This window comes from Arachis hypogaea, chromosome 8 (assembly GCF_003086295.3).
Source record: "Arachis hypogaea cultivar Tifrunner chromosome 8, arahy.Tifrunner.gnm2.J5K5, whole genome shotgun sequence".
Taxonomy (NCBI): domain Eukaryota; kingdom Viridiplantae; phylum Streptophyta; class Magnoliopsida; order Fabales; family Fabaceae; genus Arachis; species Arachis hypogaea.
Window position 1 is genome coordinate 33,892,745 of NC_092043.1, and position 19,064 is coordinate 33,911,808.

At 32.2% G+C, this 19,064-nt stretch overlaps 1 protein-coding gene across 1 annotated transcript; it reads left to right on the forward strand.

The window, feature by feature from the left end:
* Nucleotides 1–16,190: 16,190 nt before the first annotated feature.
* LOC112708404 (transcription factor bHLH162-like) lies at nucleotides 16,191–18,162 on the forward strand. The gene is made up of 3 exons (XM_025760566.2): nucleotides 16,191–16,524; nucleotides 17,020–17,388; nucleotides 17,849–18,162. Exons 1-3 carry the CDS (start codon nucleotides 16,390–16,392, stop codon nucleotides 17,951–17,953), a joined length of 609 nt encoding a protein of 202 aa, XP_025616351.1. The 5' UTR covers nucleotides 16,191–16,389; the 3' UTR covers nucleotides 17,954–18,162.
* Nucleotides 18,163–19,064: the final 902 nt, after the last annotated feature.

Sequence of the window (19,064 nt, forward strand, 5' to 3'; positions counted from 1 at the left end):
CAACAAGTGGCTTTTAGGTAGTGTTGGATTAAAATCTGCAGCAGAGGTGTAAATTTAATTTTTTATCGGGTGTATTTATAAGTCTGTGTTTGGGTGTATTATGCAGATCTCTATGCAGACCGTCATATATGGGTTCCAATCTATCTGGATCACCACTTCATATTATAGTACCTGTAAATCAGACATTTTGAATACACCAGAGAGAGTTTAATTAATTTTGGTCTTGTGGACAACAAGTGGCTTTCTGGTAGTGTTGGGTTAAAATCTGCAGCAGAGGTGTAAATTTAATTTTTTATCGGGTGTATTTATAGTCTGTGTTTGGGTGTATTATGCAGATCTCTATGCAGACCGTCATATATGGGTTCCAATCTATCTGGATCACCACTTCATATTATAATACCTGTAAATCAGAAATTTTGAATACACCAGAGAGAGTTTAATTATGGAAAAAAAATTTACTTATAATTGGATCAAATATATTTACACCATGTGTTCAATTTCTTAGAACAAGAAGATCAATAAAACCTAGAAGAACATAGAAGAACAGTAAAACATAGTTCTTCGATTTCGAAATCAGAAACAAAAATTTGGAAAATGTACAAGATGAGTAAAACAATAACGTACCTTGAATAATATTTTGTTGATGGTTTCTGCTATTATTTGCGACGAGTTCAAATGTCTCTTCAGTTTGGAATGTTGCTCGAAACTTGAGGATTTGTGTTATCTTTGAAGGAGAAGAGGAAGAGTGAGCCATAACGAGCAATTTTTTCGAAGCGTAATCGTTCGAGTGACGCGCGTGAAATTGACGCTCCATTTAAAGGAAGGGAGTGCGCGTGGATTAAATTTGAGTTGAACCAACTTGTAAGAATTGTATGCGTTATTTGCTTGTATGTGTAGCGGGACCCTTTTAATAAACGTGACAAAGATACTTGTTACTTGTAAGTTGTAAGCAAGGACCTTCATTATTTATGATAAGATCATAAAGTTGATAACACTTTTTCTGAGTTTGTGCTGGATCTTGAATGCTAGTGAGTCGTGATGAATGGTGATATAGCATTGGATACTTTGGAAATTAAATGCAACCTTAGTACTTCCGTTTCGTTATTTGACTTTTGACTCATTACAAGAAGAAAGAAATAAATAAAAAAAGAGAAAGTCTATCGAGTCAGCAGTTGAATTTTGGCTAACATGTAATCAACAGAGAAGAGAAATGTGAGTTATTGAATGAAATCTCACATCAATCTCATACCATTAAATTATTATTGATGGCTATTTATTGACTATTAATCACAAAAATTACTGACTCCCTAACGTTACTCTAAAAAAAAGGCGCACGAGTAAAGTGCAAATAAAAAAATTGGTAATAGTAATACTATAATAAAAAATTATGTGAATCTATATAAATTATTAATCCCATAAAAAAAGAGATAACTTTCAGCTAATGCACTAGTTATAAACTTATAATACATTTTTCTAAAAAATATCGTTATTAGAAGTAAATTTTTCTTAAAATAAAGATAAATATTATAAATGCAATAAATATTTAAAAATATTAGTTAGGGTCAAGAACCGAGCTTACTTTTGTCCATCAATGTACGTGGAGTGTGTGGAATTGGCCCAAATGATAGTGTGTAATGTTAACCTATTGACTCCCCAGTGAGTACACGGAAGAGTTCCAAGTTTACTTAAAATATTAGTGTTTCAGTTATTTTAACTATTAATTTGAATTATAAAATAATAGAAAAGTATAGGGTATCAACATATTATCTGTCAATTTATTGCCAATAATGATTAGTTATTATATTTTAAACACATATATAAAGAGACATATCCAAAAATATATCTATAAAGACACTTCTATTAAAATACAGCTATAAAAAATACATTTTTATTAGACACATCCACAAAGACACTTCTATTAAATAGAATTATAAATAAGAGTTGGCAGATGTTGGTAGAAATGATATTGGTAACGTAGCATGATTGTAAAATAATATATATAATATATTAATTAAAATCAACGATTAAAATAATTAAAATATCGACTGACACACTTAAAATCTTTTCAATAATATATATCATATATATATAACTAATTAACTATTCATGTAGCATTGTCGTTTTTCTCGCAGAAAATTTTGGATAACATAGCATTTAAGTAATTTTGACTTACAATTAGTCGATATAAATATTAAATTATTTTTAATAAATAAATTTATTAATTTATATACATAAATTTTAATAAATATATTTTCAAATTATATTAGCTTATATTATAATTAAATTTTAGTAAATATAAATATAAATTATATATTTTATATATATAAATAAATTTTTATAAATATAAATGTAAATTATTACTAGTCAAATGTTAATATAAAATAATAATATTTATTAATTTATTTTTATCAACTTAAGTATTTAGAATAAATTATTTTATAACATAATATTAAAAATTTTATGATTATTAAAAAAATTAGTTTAATATTTAATAATTATATAAAACATATTATATATAATTATTTATATATTTTTTATTATTTTAAATTTTTAGAATCAGAAATTTTATGATAATAAAGATATTTTATTAGTATTTATTTAGGTATTTTAATTAATTAATTAATACGCATCGATACGATACAAATTTATTAGACAAATTAAAAAATACCACTAAGATTATATTATCTTATTATAAAAAGATAAATATATATATATATATATATATATATATATCTTTTGAAATATTTTTATTAAAAGATTAAATAATTTCTTTTATTGTTATAATAAAAATATCCTTATACGCGTACAATTAAAAAACATAAAGGTAGTTTTCCAAAATAGAAATTTTTTTTTTGAACAAGAGCTTGTGGTTTTATTGGAAAAAAGATCACTGCTGTGGTCCAGCCGCCCGCTTATATTAGATGGGAAAAGAAGATGAAGATGAACAACTAGGATTTCTGATTTTGATTTGTCTTCCTTTTCCTTTTTGAAACTTTTACGTTAAGGGTATTTGATTTTAATTGTTTTAATGGCATAAGAATACTTTTGTTATAATAATAAAAAAGATTATTTAGTCTTTTAAAAAATACTCAAAAGGATATATTTATTTTTTCATAATTATTTATAAGAATATTTTAGTACATATAGTGATATAATAATTTTTTAAAAAATTTAAAAAATAAATAATATATAATCTTTGTGGTATCTTTTTCTTTTTATAAATTTTATCGTATCGAATGTATTAATTAATTATTATACTGAAGGAAGCACTTATTTTATTAGTTGATTAATATGAAAAATAATAATCTCAACAAAATCTTGTTCTTCATAATTGTAAAAAAAGGAAAGCATCATTGACAACTATATATATATTCTTTTAAAAGTCATGTATTATCAATATAAAAATATTTGACGATAAGTTATAATTCAAATAGCATAATTTTTCTATATTCATCTAAGAAGTTGTAAATTTGAATTTCTTTATCTTTAGTAAAAAAAATATAAAATTATTTGATGACAAAAAATATTAATAAAAAATACTTTTTCTATATTGGCCGTTTTTTTTATAGATGGATATTTTTTTTAAAGTTGTACGCTCTCTGATCTATTAAGACATTGATGTGTCTTGTTGTTTTTGTTAAACGCTTGTTTTGTTTTAATCAGTTAATACTTCAATGTATCTTTAATAGATGTATCTTCTAATTAAAACTTGTTTAGATGTGTCTTTAATGAATTTGTCTTCTGTTTAAAATTTATTTAAATATGTCTTTAATGAATGTGTCTTTTGTTTAGAATTTCAATGTTGTTTTTTAAAATTTTTGGACTTTTTTTTTTAATTAAGACCCAAAATTTTCTCAAGCTAAAAGAGGAGATAAAGAAAACTACAACTAATAATTTAGTCTCTCAAGCAGATAGAGGAATTAAAGCTCCATCTCAAGGAGCGTGATCAAGAAATTTAACTTTTGTTTAGTTATTTTATTGAATTCTCAAAATTTTTTAGAGAAGTTCATTAAATGTCATCCAATAAATTAGTCCTAAATTTGAGGGTTATTCTCAAAGCTACACTATTGAAACAAAGATTTTCGTTCAGTAATAAAATGAGAAAAAGATAGCCAGCTAGCTAAAAATACATTGTGGCTAAATTCTAAAAAGCAAAACTTCAATGATTGCAACTGAAAAGTGAAAAATGTAAAATGTAAAAAAAAAAAAAAAACTTATGTATGACAAGAAAATACATAAATTTCCATTATCGAATAGCATGCTGCTCCATGAGGGATCCACTAAATAAAAAATATTTCATTCTGAAAAAAATTATCTTAGCAAATAATCAAGAACACTACAAAAAACACAAGATGCTTACTCAAATAGCGTGGTTGGAATAAAATTACCGTCAGAATTAGAATTGACTATATAGAATCAAACTTCTCATAAAAAATCAAATATTTGAAATTAGAATAAAAATCTCACCCCACAAACTTGGCACTCTCAAACAAATAAAAATTAAGAAATAAAAATAATAATAAAAAATACCAAGTCACAGTCCATTTCTAACCATAAATAACTTGACAAAATAAAATATACACACAAGATACGCACATAAAGGATGGCAACAGCTTTTGAAAGCAATTCTCCAATGGTTATGGAAATAATTTGGTCCCCCCAGTGTGTGTCTTCTTGATTTGCGTTAACTCATTGCAACAAGGAATTCAATTGCTCAAGTAAGGGGGAATGATGCATGCATCGTGACATGGGATGCATGCGAAAGGAGTAACAATTATTTGCAAGGAATTCAATTGCTCAAGTCAAGGGGAAATAGTGCATGCGTCGTGACATACATGCGAAAGGAGTAACAAGTTTTTTTTTTTCAAAGTGGAGTAACAATTATTGTGTTATAGTCAACAATATATATATATATATATATATATATATATATATATATATATATATATATATATATATATATATATTAAATTTTACTTTTCTGATAGTAAGTTTTTTTAATATATAAAAATGTAATACTTATATAATACAAGTCTTGAATATTGGTCTTTTGTCCTCATGTAAGAGACTTTAATTTCTATAGTTTGGCTCTTGTTCCGGTCTCTGTTCCACACGGCGGATAAGAAGAAACACAACGATTTTTTTTATTATACAATAAAAAATATTTTATTTTAAAAAAATTGTTTCCTAGGATTTAGTTTTAGTTTTGGCTTGTATTCAGTTGGCTTAATATCTAAACAAACTGCATCATGTTTTATTCAATTCGCCTCGTGATTGAATGAACTGACTAACTAACTAACTCCTTCCCTTCGTATATAGTAATGCGGTAAATGCGGTAAACAACATCACGTCTAAACTTTATAAATATAACGAATGTGAGATGAATTTATTCGCATCAAATGTTATCTTTTTTACTTTTTTCACCTCTTTTTTTTCAAATTTTCTTTTTATTTTTAAATATCCTGAACGTGGTTGTTATCAATTTATTATGATAAAAAAATATTATTAGATCATAATAAATCTGTTATATTTTATTCTGTTTAATTGATATTTAATGGCATGTCACTTGAAATAAGATGTCTAGTAAAGTTGAGTAATTTTGTTTTACATGTCATTGATAAGCAACACACAAAATAAGTAAAAAAATTTAGGACAAATATCCAAAATAATACTTTTTATTAGAAAATGTATTATTTTATTAAGTAAGAATTATTTAACAATTTTGTTTGGCACAGGTATTAGCTAGATAAAACTAATCAGAAGCTTGCACAATCATTTTTCTAAAATCCTAAAGATCCTGAAATACTCAGCTTTCGGAACCATGATAGATTTACCACCTACTTACTCTGATCATGTTTTTTAGTGGGTTTCGATACAGCTCCTAACAACTGCAAACATAACTCCTCTATACTTCGTACATCATAAAATAGCTCCTAACAATAACAGACTCAGAAAATTTATATTAAAGGCAAAAATAATATACATTATTATTAAAAAATATATTAATTAAAAAAATGCATATTAATTATTCGAATAAAAAAATATATTAGCCACTAATTTTTTTTGTAAATATTGAGGGTATTTCTTTTTTTGTTTTCATATTTTAAAAATGTTAAATAATTATTTCATTATCAATTTAAATGAATGTCTCTCTTTCTATATATATGTTGCATCCGGTCCAGCTAGTCTCTTGGTTAACCCGACCCGTTTCGACCCGAACCAGGAAGACGGGCAATAAGGCACTGCATGCTCGGCCCCTATCCGGATACCTCTTAAGAGCCAGTTATAGACAGCTGGAGATTAGGAAAGTTTTTGGAAGGTGGGTCTACCCTCGTGGGACCCACCTCACTGACATGGTATAAAAGGGGAGGGATCTACCACTCCCCCAAGGTACCTCACCAATAACACCTTACTCCCTTTTCGCCTGCATATCTCACTGACTTGAGTGTCAGAGTGGCTTTGCAGGTGACACCCCCACTCCACTCGAAGTACTCGGAAAGTCGGCCGCTCCAACTCTCACACCCACGATCCAGAACCAGGCGGGAATCCACCTTCACATCCAAGAGACTTCCTCGAACCGTCCGGTACCCGAGCAACTGAACATTGGCGCCGTCTGTGGGGACCCGCCCAAATGAACTTCCTTATGGGTCCTGGAGAGCAAGGCGATGAAGTCGAACCCAGGGGGCAGCCTCCGTGGCCTCCTCCCGCGAGCGCACGAGGTCCCCTCTACGACAACCCGAGCTATCCTCACGCTCCCAAGAAAGAAGCCCTTTGGGGGAACAGGCAGCGATAGCGCTAGAATAATGCAGGAACTACGACACAGGGTGCAGAACCTGAAACGCCAGCTGGCAAATCATGGACGTCGTCAACAAACTCCCGAACCAAATTACTCACGGTCTCCCGAGAGACAGGAGAGAACTCCTCAGAGAAGTCGCTCCCGGCGCACACCGAGCCCACGATCTGAATCTGATAGTCTCCAGGGGGAGAACCGGGAGGTGCCAAGAAGACGGCAGGACCCTGTGATATACACCCGACCCTCAGGGAGACGAGCCACCGAGCAGAATCGAGAGGACGACGGAGAAAGGCCAAAGAGAACACGGCGCCCCATGATCATGGGGGCAACCCCTTTCCATCATTCCATCCTCGAGGTCTGGCTACCAAAGCACTTTGATAAGCCAACGGACATGAGGTATGATGGAACCCAAGACCCACAAGAACATCTAACGGCCTTCGAGGCCAAGATGAATTTGGAAGGGGTAGGCGACGAGGTGAGATGCCGCGCCTTCCCGGTCACTTTGGCAGGGCCTACAATTCGGTGGTTTAATAACCTCCCGTAAGGTTCTATGGCCAAATTCTCTGACATCAGCCGCACTTTCTTGACCCAGTTTACTATTCAGATTACAAAGGCAAAACACCCGATCAACTTACTCGGGGTGACACAAAGATCTGGCGAACCGACAAGGAAGTACTTGGACAGGTTCAATGACGAGTGTGTGGAGATTGACGGCGTAACCGATTCGGTGGCCAGTTTATGTGTGACGAATGGACTTTTGCATGAGGATTTCAGGAAGCATCTTACCACCAAGCCTGTGTGGACGATGCAAGAAATCTAGAGCGTGGCCAGGGAGTATATCAACGATGAAGAAGTCAGTCAAGTAGTGGCAGCCTGCCTACAACCAACCTCAGCAACACGGTAGCGAAAAAAAACTGAGGGAGCACACCAAAGACGGAGTGCCAACCAAGACCTTCAAGCCGTTTCCCCGAGTCGGGAAGTTTACCAACTATACCCCCTTACGGTCCTCATTGTTGTAGTCTATCAGCAGATAGCTGATAAGGGCATTTTGTCGAAGACCCGACCTCTAAAGGACAGAACCGGAGGGAACAAAAACCTCTATTGTGATTACCACAAGGGCTGTGGACACAAAACCCAAGATTATTTTGACCTAAAGGACACAAACGGCTTCCCTCTCAACGACATAGTGGCACGAACTCTGGCGGCAGTAGCGCGGCTCCTCAAGCACGGCAGTTTGGCAGTAGCTCCACGGGACGGTGACGACTACTGGCCAACGGCAATAGCGCGGCCGCCTCTCTTCTCTTCTTCCTCCTTTCCCTCTGCTCTCCCCTTTCTCTCCTCTCCCTTTCTTTTTTTTTTTTTGGTTTTCGTGTGTATGTTTGCAAAGGAAGAGTGACGGCTATGAGGGTGGAGAGTGTGTATTAGGGTTAGTGTTAGGTTAGGATAAATTTAGGGTTAGAGTAGTTTAATAATTTTAATAAAATTAGGGTTAATAGAGTAATTGAAAACCAAATTTAATCAAATAATAACTATATATAAAAATATCATTTATTCATCACCTTGCAATTTATTTTCAAATAGTATTCTAATTCAATAATTAGAGATAATCAGATTATTTTTTTTTAAATTATAAAATAAAATTAAAAATCTAATTATTCAAATTAAAACATATAAAATAGGGTTCCACATGGATCGGATAATATCCGTGGTAATTATCCGCATCCGATCCAAATTTTACGAATATTATCCGATCCATAGAGCCATCGGATCTGATTCGCACTATGGTAGGATCGGATTGCAGATTTGGCAGTGATATCTGCAGATCTGATCTGTAGATTCGCATACCCGCACGTCTCATATAAATTGCATAGTTTAAGAAAGGAAACCCTAATGTGATATGAATTTTAGTGTGTTGTTTTATGAATTTTATAATATCTTGTTTTTAATTTTTTATGTTGTACTTTAACTTAGAATAATTAAACTTAGATCTTGTGTTATTATTTTTCTTTTGTTATTCAAGAAAACTTTATTGATAATATTTTAGAAGTAAATAGACTTAAACAGGTAAAAAAATATATTTTCTAGAGCCAAAAAGGGTTTTAAAACAATTTTTTCAATTATGTGGATATACCCGATATCCGATCCGCAAGTATGCGGATTAGATCAGGTCCAACTTGAAAAAAAGCAGATATTGTATTCGATCCGATCTGATGAGTGCAGTGCGGATAAGATAGAATTATAGGCTATAAAATCTTCATTATTTTTAAATCACTAAAGTTTTAAATCAATGATAAAAAAATTCAATTAATATAAAAATCTCTAAAAATATATACTCAAATAAATAAAATAAATCGTAAATAATCTCTTATTTAATTTTCAGAAATCTTGCATCTTATGTATTAAACTAACATATTAACTATTAAACTAACAAATAATAAATGCAAATTTAAAAATAAATATTTAACTTAATTACTCAAATACAAAATAAAAATAGCCAAATCTAATGGTGGAACAGGCGATGATAGCTGATTGCAAAGAATATGAAATCGCTACCATAGGGAGGAGGTGGAGGAGAATGAGAGCTGTTAGAGTTTTGGAAAAAAATATAAAAAAAAGAGACACAAGAATGAACCTGAGAATGAAGGGGGAGGGGACAATCACGCACGACAGGTGTCGTGGCAGAGGCCGAACTCGTCGATGGCAGCAACAACGTTTTCATAGATAGTGGTAATAACAGTGGTGACAATAGAGCTTTTTGCTGGTGAGAATGAAGGCTAGTGGTGAGAAAAGAGAAAAGAGAGATAGGTGCAGAAATGAGAGGAGAGGACTTTGAATTTATGTCAAATTTATTGTAAAATTTTTTGACAAAAAATTTGACGGTAAAAATTACACTAAGTTAATTAGAATTTGTGTCATCAGTTATCGTCGAATTTTTAGACGAAATTATCAATCTGATAATACATTTAATTGTTTAATGAAATTACCACATTAACTATTATAAAAATTACCAATAAAAGCATTGAAAAATCCAATATTTTTCAGTGTATTTTTTTATAGTATTATTTTTTTTAATTGATAAGGTATATTTTAGTAATATTTTTGGTTTCAATATTTATATTTATTTTAAATTAAATAAGATGATATAATATTGAGATATAATTTAATTCTATATACCTTAAACTAAAAATAATTTAAAAATCTAATATAATTTCTATTTTATAAATCTATTTTTGATTTTTATCTCCCAGTTCCAGTCTCCCTTACAAAGGCAACCTAAAAATAATTCTTTCGCTCTTTGTAGGATAAACGCGGATCGGATCAGATCAGATCGGATATGGCCAAAATTTTGATCCCATCTGCACAAAAATCATCGGATCGGATTTAATATCTGCAGTTTTTAAGTTTAGATCTGATCCGATCCACACATTTGCAGATTGGATCGGATTGGATATATCTGCAAAATTCAAAAATATTTTTAAAAGTTTATTTTTATTAAAAGAATATCAATAAAATTTATTTTTTATATTTTTTAAATATGTTTACTCTTAAAATAATATTAAACATATTTTTCTTATATAATAAATTAAAATAATACAACATATATGATAATTATTTCTTTATTTATTTATTTCTTTATTTTTGCGGATACGCGGATATGCGGATACCAACACAAAATTCGCAATCCGATCCAATTAGTGTGTGGATCCAATCCAATCCGATTCGATAGTCTTGCAGATCGGATCCATATCCATAATTTTCGAATAAAAAACACCGCGAATATACGGATCGAATCTGATCCATGAATACCCTTAGTTCTTTGTCCTCTTAGCTTCATCTGACCACCGAAAGAAAATCCCCAGCTTCCTTGTTACATTTATTGCTGAGGTCATTCAAATCAGAAGTAATTAAATAGGCTGAATAATTTAGATTTAGAAAATATTGTGGTGTATTGTTAGAAAATGGAGACACTGTGTGTATTACAGATAGGTGGATGTCTCAGATGGAAGAACAACATGCATGGGGCGTTTTGCCTGAATCACGTGGGGGGCGTGGAAGCTAGGTGGCATGATGTGGGTGAGCCAACTAGGTAGCATGCAGGGGCGTGCTGACGTGGCAAAGGCTGGTTGGCTAGAAGGGGCAGGACGTGGAGGGTGTGCTGAGTCAGCACGCAGGGGGCGTGCTGACGTGGCGAAGATTGATTGGTACAAGTATGCAGCACGTGGGGTCCATGCTGAGTCAGCACGTAGGGGCGTTCTGACATGTGTCAAAGCGTGATTGGCTTAGGCAAGCAGCACATGGGAGACGTGTTAAGGGCAACCCTCTATATAAGGCAGAGCTCGATAGTGTTTTGCATACTGAATAAGATTTGAGTGTGTTTTGAGTGTTCTTTGAGGCTGTTGATAGTGTAATGGAAGGAATTGCAAATTTGGTGGTGTATCGCAACGGTGAGATAATACATAATACTCATGAGGGAGTGACGTTTGTGTCCTAGAATCTATTTTTGTTTGTGGTTCCATGCACGATGACGTTAATGGAGCTGTAGAATGGCCTCTGTCAAAGCATGAAGAATAGTATGTTAATGAGAGTGAGCAGAATTCTGTACTGGAATCCGGTTATAGTTTTTGGTGGTCTAATATAGTTTGATACCATGCCGATCACTGATAAAGCGAGTATGCAGAATATGTCTCAAAATTCACCGGCAGACTCAGATGCGACACCCACAGATTGAGTTGTACGTTGAGTTTGAAGCTGTAGAGGCAATAGCAGTTCAAAATGATATAGATATAGATGATGATAGAGATGCAATGTACGAAGGAATGAATAGTGACAGCGAAGAAAAATTCGAAGCCACTTATGAAGCCAGTGACGAAGATGAGGATGGTGATGTGGGAGTTGAGGCAGCAGTAGAGAATCTAGTGGTTCATCCCTCGAGCAGTCAACCGATGTACGTTCTACCTTTTATGCGTGAGTTGGATCTCGACGCTATGCATGCCCCCGAGCAAACATAGGTACGTGTTGACTAAATAATAAGTTTTTGTTAGTTTATACTTTGGATTGATCAATAAACGATGATTTCAGCTTTCTGTAGGCATTGATGATCCTGAGGATGGAGAGTTCCAGATTGGAATGGAATACAGTTTTAGAAAGTCGATCGTCGCAGCAATTAGAAGTTTCACTATATCTAGAGGAGTTGACTATGATGTGTATGAGTCTGAGCCACAGACGTTTTATGCAAAATGCAAGATGTATGGGTGAGGATGTGACTCACTTATCCGAGCCAGCTTGATACGGAAAAAAGGTTGTTGGGAGATACGCAGATACAACGATAGGCACATGTGCACGATCGAAACGATTTCACAAGATCATTTTAAGTTGGACTCAGATACAGTTGCTGAGGCTATAAGGCTTTTGGTCGAGACAGACCCGTCCATGACTGTAGGCCGGTGGCTGTGGTATATAATAAGGAAACGGCTCAAACACTGCATGTTGAGGTGGCTGAAGGGGAGGTGGCTGTGGATGATGAGGAACGTATACCCCGTCAATCTCAACAGATGTCCGTAGGAGCGTACGTACCAATCCCGGTACTCAGCCGTCGGTAAAAAATATCAGGTCAGAATGGGGTGCAAATCCCGCATTCGACTGTGTCGCCTGTTGGCCCACTCTGCTATCCATGGCCCATGCAAAACTGTCCAGTCATGAAGCTGCACTCGGCGTAGAACGATGCAATGTTGGTCAAGTGGAATATCCCTTGTTGCCCACGGAGGAGGTTATACATATCCAAACTGACGCATCACTTGATCTGCAGGGTGCCACTCGACACACTCGAACGACAACAACGGAACAACGATGTCATACACCTCAAGATGGGGATGTAACTCATCAGGGCCGATCGATCCGTCACACAGCCGCCACTCAAACTGCCACAGTATTATTGGTATATTAGAACTCTAACAATAATGGTTGGAAAAACAGATCAGAAGAACCATAACTATTTACCTCCTGCATGTAGTCTATATCATGTCTGAATGTCTCTACGGTCTTCGATAACCACGCTGTGGTCCGTTCCAAATGACTCCACCTGAAATATTTTTAATTGAAAAAAATTAAATAACTCAACATATGTCAAACATGCATCATGAATATAACACAACTAAAATAAGACTTATTACCTCCTGGCAATTGGTATCTCGGCCGGTGGAAGAGTTTCTCTCGGTACGGGAGCAAGACACGGCATTCGCTCCCATTCCCAAACAAACAACAGATTCAGAGGGTCATCCATCTCCTATGTATCTATCGTGATGCACGACATAGTGCTCTGTAAAGATGTGCGAGACATCTAACCCCCAACTATAAGTATGGATCCGCTCGAAATCGCGAAGCAATGGTAGATATTTCGCATGGGCATATGCGGTCGACTTGTCCGTGAATAGGGTCGACCCTAACAAATAGAAGATCTGACATTTGACGTATCTCCTGATGGACTCCTCAGTGTCCAACGACTCTGCGTCTCTGATACGTCGAACCCAACCTAGCTTTATATAGGACTTCGAAGACTGACTGATGGCTCACGACCGAATATCGCTATACCCTGACTTTGAACGAAGTCGCTACTACTATATGTCCATCCACTGACAGGCTCTCCATCAATGGGTAGGCCGAATATATGAGCGACATTCTCTAATGTCATTGTAACCTCATTGACCGGCAATACAAAGGTGTGGGTTTCTAACCTCCACCTTTCAACCAGAGCAGCTAATATGAGGTAAAATCCTCTTATGACTCAAATCCTAGAAACATGGTAGAATCCCGTAGCGCATAAGTAGTTCTCCACCATCGGATTCCACGTCTGTGGCGGATCTAGTTTACGCACCAACAAATTCCTGTTAGGCTGCATCAACAAAGATATATATTACATTAATTAAATAATAATCCTTATAAATATTTTAATAAACATTCACATATTTATTTTAATATCTTATTTATTATTAAAATATTTAACATTGTTTATCTATTTATTTATTTATTAAAAATTTAAATTCTTTATTTATTCGTCAAATAAAATATTTAATCCTTACAAAAAAAAATTTATCCGATAACAATATTAAATAACATTTATCACGTATTATTTAATAATCTTTATTTATCATATTATTTATTTTTTCAATTTTTTAATAACAATATATTATACTATTTTATACATTTTATATATTTAATTTATTATAATATTTATTTATTAATATACGCAACATATATATTTTTAAAATGTTAAAATATTTTTTTATTCTTGAATATATTCATAATAACAAAAATTATAAAAAATTATTAAAAAGTTACATATATATTATTATTATTATTAACGTTTATTTTATAAAAACTGTTATATTCTTAAAATATTTATAAAATACACAAAATAATATTCTCATTACAAAATATATATGCATAAACAAATATAAATACATAAAAAATAAAATAAATTTTAAATACAGAAAAAATTAAAATGTGTCAACTTACATAAATAGGATGATCCAAATAGTTGATAATATATTCTTTGGGTGCCATATAATTATGTACTATTTTTTTTAATCCCTTAAACTAATAATTTTTTTCTTTCGCCGTATAAATTTAACTCACTACTACTCACTACACTCTCCTCACTACAACCTACACACTAACACGGACACACTTCTTCTTTTTCTTCTCTCTTATTTTTTGGCTTCAGCATCTGTGTGATGAATGGGAGAAGAAGAGAGCCAAAGAGTGCATATATATACATGAAGGAGGCACACTGACGCTGGTTTTCGGGGTGGGAGTTGTCTCCTGCATACAGGCAGGCCTGCAACACGTCCCCCACGTGGTACAGTAGCAGCATTAGAACTCCGCAAAATCCTGTTGCGCTTTACGGGCCTCCAAGTACCACGCCTCCTGCGTGGTGAGTCAGAACGCTCCTGGCGTGTTGATGGCGTGCCGCTACGTCGCTCTCCCGCTCAGCCACCACACCCCACGTGTGTTGAGAGTGAGTTCCACCCATCGACAATTTTCCTCCTTTGGCCAATATCCAACCAATACACCACCAGTGCATCCAAATGAAAAATGATTTTTGAATTAAATATTTAAATAAGAATATATTATTAATATAATATAAAAATAATGATATTAACTTTGTTTTCATTAAGGGTGTTACGTAGCTGATTGGTTAATTTTGTTAGGGAATGAGTGAATGACGTACCTAATTCCAAACAGTTCAAAGGCTATATCTAGAGTACTCATAATTTAAAAAAAAAAGAATATTCTTAACCAGTATATATATATATATATATATATATATATATATATATATATATATATATATATATATATATATATATATATATTAGATAATATTCTTAACCAGTTTCCAAAGAATTTTTAGTATGAGAATTTGATTCTTAACAAATTTTAATAAAAGGTTAGATTTTTTGTTATTTAAAAAAAAAAACATAATAGTCTCTAATTAAAACTTTTTTAAAATTTTCATGAGTCTATCTATATGGAAAAATAAAGGTTAATGCGATGACTGATTTGAGGATTAATTTAGTAATTAAAATTTATAAAAAACTAAAATATTTAATTAAAAATTTATTAGGTATTGATTTAGAGTAGTACTGTTGGTATTATCAATTATGCTATATAAATATAAAAAATAATCACCAAAACAGCTAGTTATATAAAATGCATATCAAAATAAAAATATATTAAAAATATATAAAACAATATCAATCATTTTACATATATATATATATATATATATATATATATATATATATATATATATATATATATATGTGGCATTCCTATATCTCTACTTTAACAATTTAAACTATTGGATAAATATTTCAAGACAAATTATACATAAATGTTTGCATTTGATAATAATATTAGTACTTTATTTTTATGTTTTGAAGTAAAATATATAAATTCACAATATATCATAATTAGTGACAATAATTATTTGTGTGAATTCATCGTTTAATTGGCCGAAAAATTAGAAAATTAAAGACGAAGTCAAATTTTATTCCATTGATGAATATGAATTCTAACCTTCCAACTAATGCAAGTTACTCATCCATCTAAAGAGGAATGTGGTGATAAAGAGAAAATGAAAGAATAAGCACATGCTAGTGCGAAAATAATAAAATATCCTAGAATCGGCGCTTCACTTCTCAATTTCGATCGTCTTCCTTTCGCTTCCCTACAAGTTAAATATAAATATAATATAATAATATATGATTGAACCACTCGTTTCTATTTTAAGGGTCTTATGGAACGGCACGTGTCATTTTTCAATCAGTACATATATAGTATATTATATATTATATATTATATATATCCATATCCCCATTGCGGCCTATCTGTACAAAAAATGAACTTTGCTACTTCGTCATGCTTCCGTCTCATCACTAGCTATCCTGTATCCGAAAGCTTTAAGTATTATTGTATGAATAATAATTGAGAATCAAGATCCTCCTATTTATATAAGGTACTATAAATATTTAGGGTAAACACATATATTATATACCCACAAAATAATTAATTAATAAAGGAGTTTATTATTCAATATGGCTCATCAGCAGAGAGGTCAAGCTTCTTCTTCAACCAAAATGGAAAGGAAGATCATAGAGAGAAACAGAAGAGAACAAATGAAGAACCTTTGTTTCACGCTCAATTCTCTTCTCCCTAACTTCAACCCCAAGGTCAGTGATCGTATTCTTCTATCGCTCCGATCTGCTTACCTATCCAATCTTTGTATGAATTCTTTACGCTATGACCTAGAAACGTTTTTTTTAGAGAATGATAATATTATTTATGCATTTACAAAATTAGACGTGTTCATATATATATATATATATATATACGCTTCTGACAAAATTTAAGGATGAAGAACTAAATTTGGATGTTAAAAGAGGACTACTACTAAAGCTTCAAAGAGGACGATGAGTTTTAATGTTGATGCCCATTTGCATTTGATGATGATATACATAACCTAATTTGATTCTATTACATACATATGATGCTACTTAATTTCTCATTTAATATGATAAGAGTCCAATTAGAGAATCAAATCTTTTAATCCAATACTAGCTAAATGTTGCGAAATTATTTATTTTAAACCCTAGATCTCAAATATTCAACAACAAAAAAAGTTAAGAAAAATTAGTTTACATAAAAAAATGCTACTAATGATGCAGCAAACATTGCCACCACGTGTTGACCAAATAGATGAGGCCATCATCTACATCAAAACCCTAGAATCAAGGGTTGAGATTGCTAAGGAGAAGAAAGAAAGCTTATTAAACAAGGGAATGAAGAAGAGACCTCATGATTTAGCAGGTAGCAGTGCCTTTGATGATGAAACTCAAGGAACAAGCCTAAAACCCCCAACTATTGAGATTCATGAACGTGGTTCCATGTTAGAGATAGTTCTTATGATTTCTGGCTTTGATAACCAATTCATCTTCAGTGAAATTATTCGCATATTGCATGAAGAGAATATTGAGGTCCTTAGTGCAATTTCTTCTCGCGCTGGAGATTCAATGATTCATGTTGTGCACGCAGAGGTATGTTTTCCTTTAGTTATGCTTGTAATCCATAGCTTAGCTTGTTAATTAACATTAATTCCTTAATTTAATCTAACAATTAATGAATATTAAATAAAATAAGTTATGAATGTATTTTTTATTTTTTAGTATTATCATATATATTATATATGTATCTCTCCTACTAGATTAAATTTTGAAGACAAATGATTCTATTATATATGGTATCAAAACATAAAAACATTAAATATATATCATTCAACTTATATTTTAATTTAACAATTTAAATTTTTGAGATAAGTAATTTTGATAAACCTAAAAGTTTTGAAAAATTTTACAATATAAACTTTTTACTTCCTTATTTTAAAAATCTTAATAAGTGTTCTAAGATCTGTGGACGATTAACAAAATTCAAATGATAATTTGACTATATAATATAACCATCTTAGTTTCTTAACTTGTTTCTTATGGCCTTGTGTAGAATCATCTCTATCAATTAGGAGCAACGAAAGAAATAAGTGAGAGATTAAAAAGGTTTGTGGACGCACATCGTTTGCAGGACATTCAAGGGGCCCAGGGGCCATAAATCAGTTAATTGAACTAATTTTATGTTTCTTCTTTCCTGTGTTTATTTTCTGCAGTTATTTTAATGTAATTAGTTTTAGCTAGTTAATTATTTTCAGTTGTGGATTCACTTATTTCAAATCTTGTATATTAGGGTTTTATCTAAGGGTAAGTATTGTTTTGGTTTTTAAAGTTTAGGATCAAAATTAAATTCGTTCTTGATATTATTTTTATTTAAAATCATCACAAACATTTTATTTAGTATTAAAATCGTCTTTTTTAATAAAATTTTTTATTTTATTACTAAATTACTCCTATCCTAATAAAAATAATTATAAAATTAAAAAAATAAAGCGGGAGAGAGAAAGGAAATAGGAAAAGGATGCGAGGGGAAAAGGATGGAGAGGGGAGGGGAATTGAAGATGAAGGGAAAGAAGAAGAGGGGGAAGGAGGGACGGTGCCGGTAAAGCTTGAAGCCGCTATCGGGAATCAGAACCAAAGAGAGAGCGGAGACACAAGCCAAGGAGTCGCGCTCCGCCACTACCGCCCCTGTTATCGATCTCGTCGCCACTTCGCGTCCTCGCTGTTGTACATCGCCGATTTGGCTTCTGCTTCTGATTCTACTTTTACATTTGCATCTGTTTTTTTTTCTGCTTCTGCGTCTGCTTTTGTTTTTGTTTTGTTTCTGCTTTGCTTCTGTATGTCTCTGGTTCTGTTTTTTATTCTGATTTTGATTTGTATTCTATTTTTTATTCTGATTTTGATTTGTTATTTTTTTGATTTTATTGTTGTTGTGTGTTAATTTTGTTGTTTAATTTGATGTTAGTTTCTGAATTTAAATAATGTATTATTGTTGGTGTTCTTGAATCTAATTTTTGGTATTTGGTGGGAATAAGGGAGGTGGTAGTGGTGGTGGTAAAGGATATTTTTGTCCCTAAAAAGTCAAAAGGAGAATTTTAATACTAAATAAAACATTTGGAACGATTTTAATTAAAAATAACGTTGGGGATAAATTTAATTTTGACCATAAATTTTAGAGACAAAAACAATACTTACCCCTTTTATTTATAATATTTTTTATTTGTTAACTTAAAGAATTAAATTCATTATATGTCTTACTTTTATAAATTATC

Bases quoted from the DNA above. Each gene is read 5' to 3' on its own strand.
- LOC112708404 (XM_025760566.2), top strand. From the start codon at position 16,390: ATGGCTCATCAGCAGAGAGGTCAAGCTTCTTCTTCAACCAAAATGGAA. The intron at 16,525-17,019 runs GTCAGTGATCGT...CTAATGATGCAG, and splicing joins TCCCTAACTTCAACCCCAAG to CAAACATTGCCACCACGTGT. The intron at 17,389-17,848 runs GTATGTTTTCCT...GGCCTTGTGTAG, and splicing joins TTCATGTTGTGCACGCAGAG to AATCATCTCTATCAATTAGG.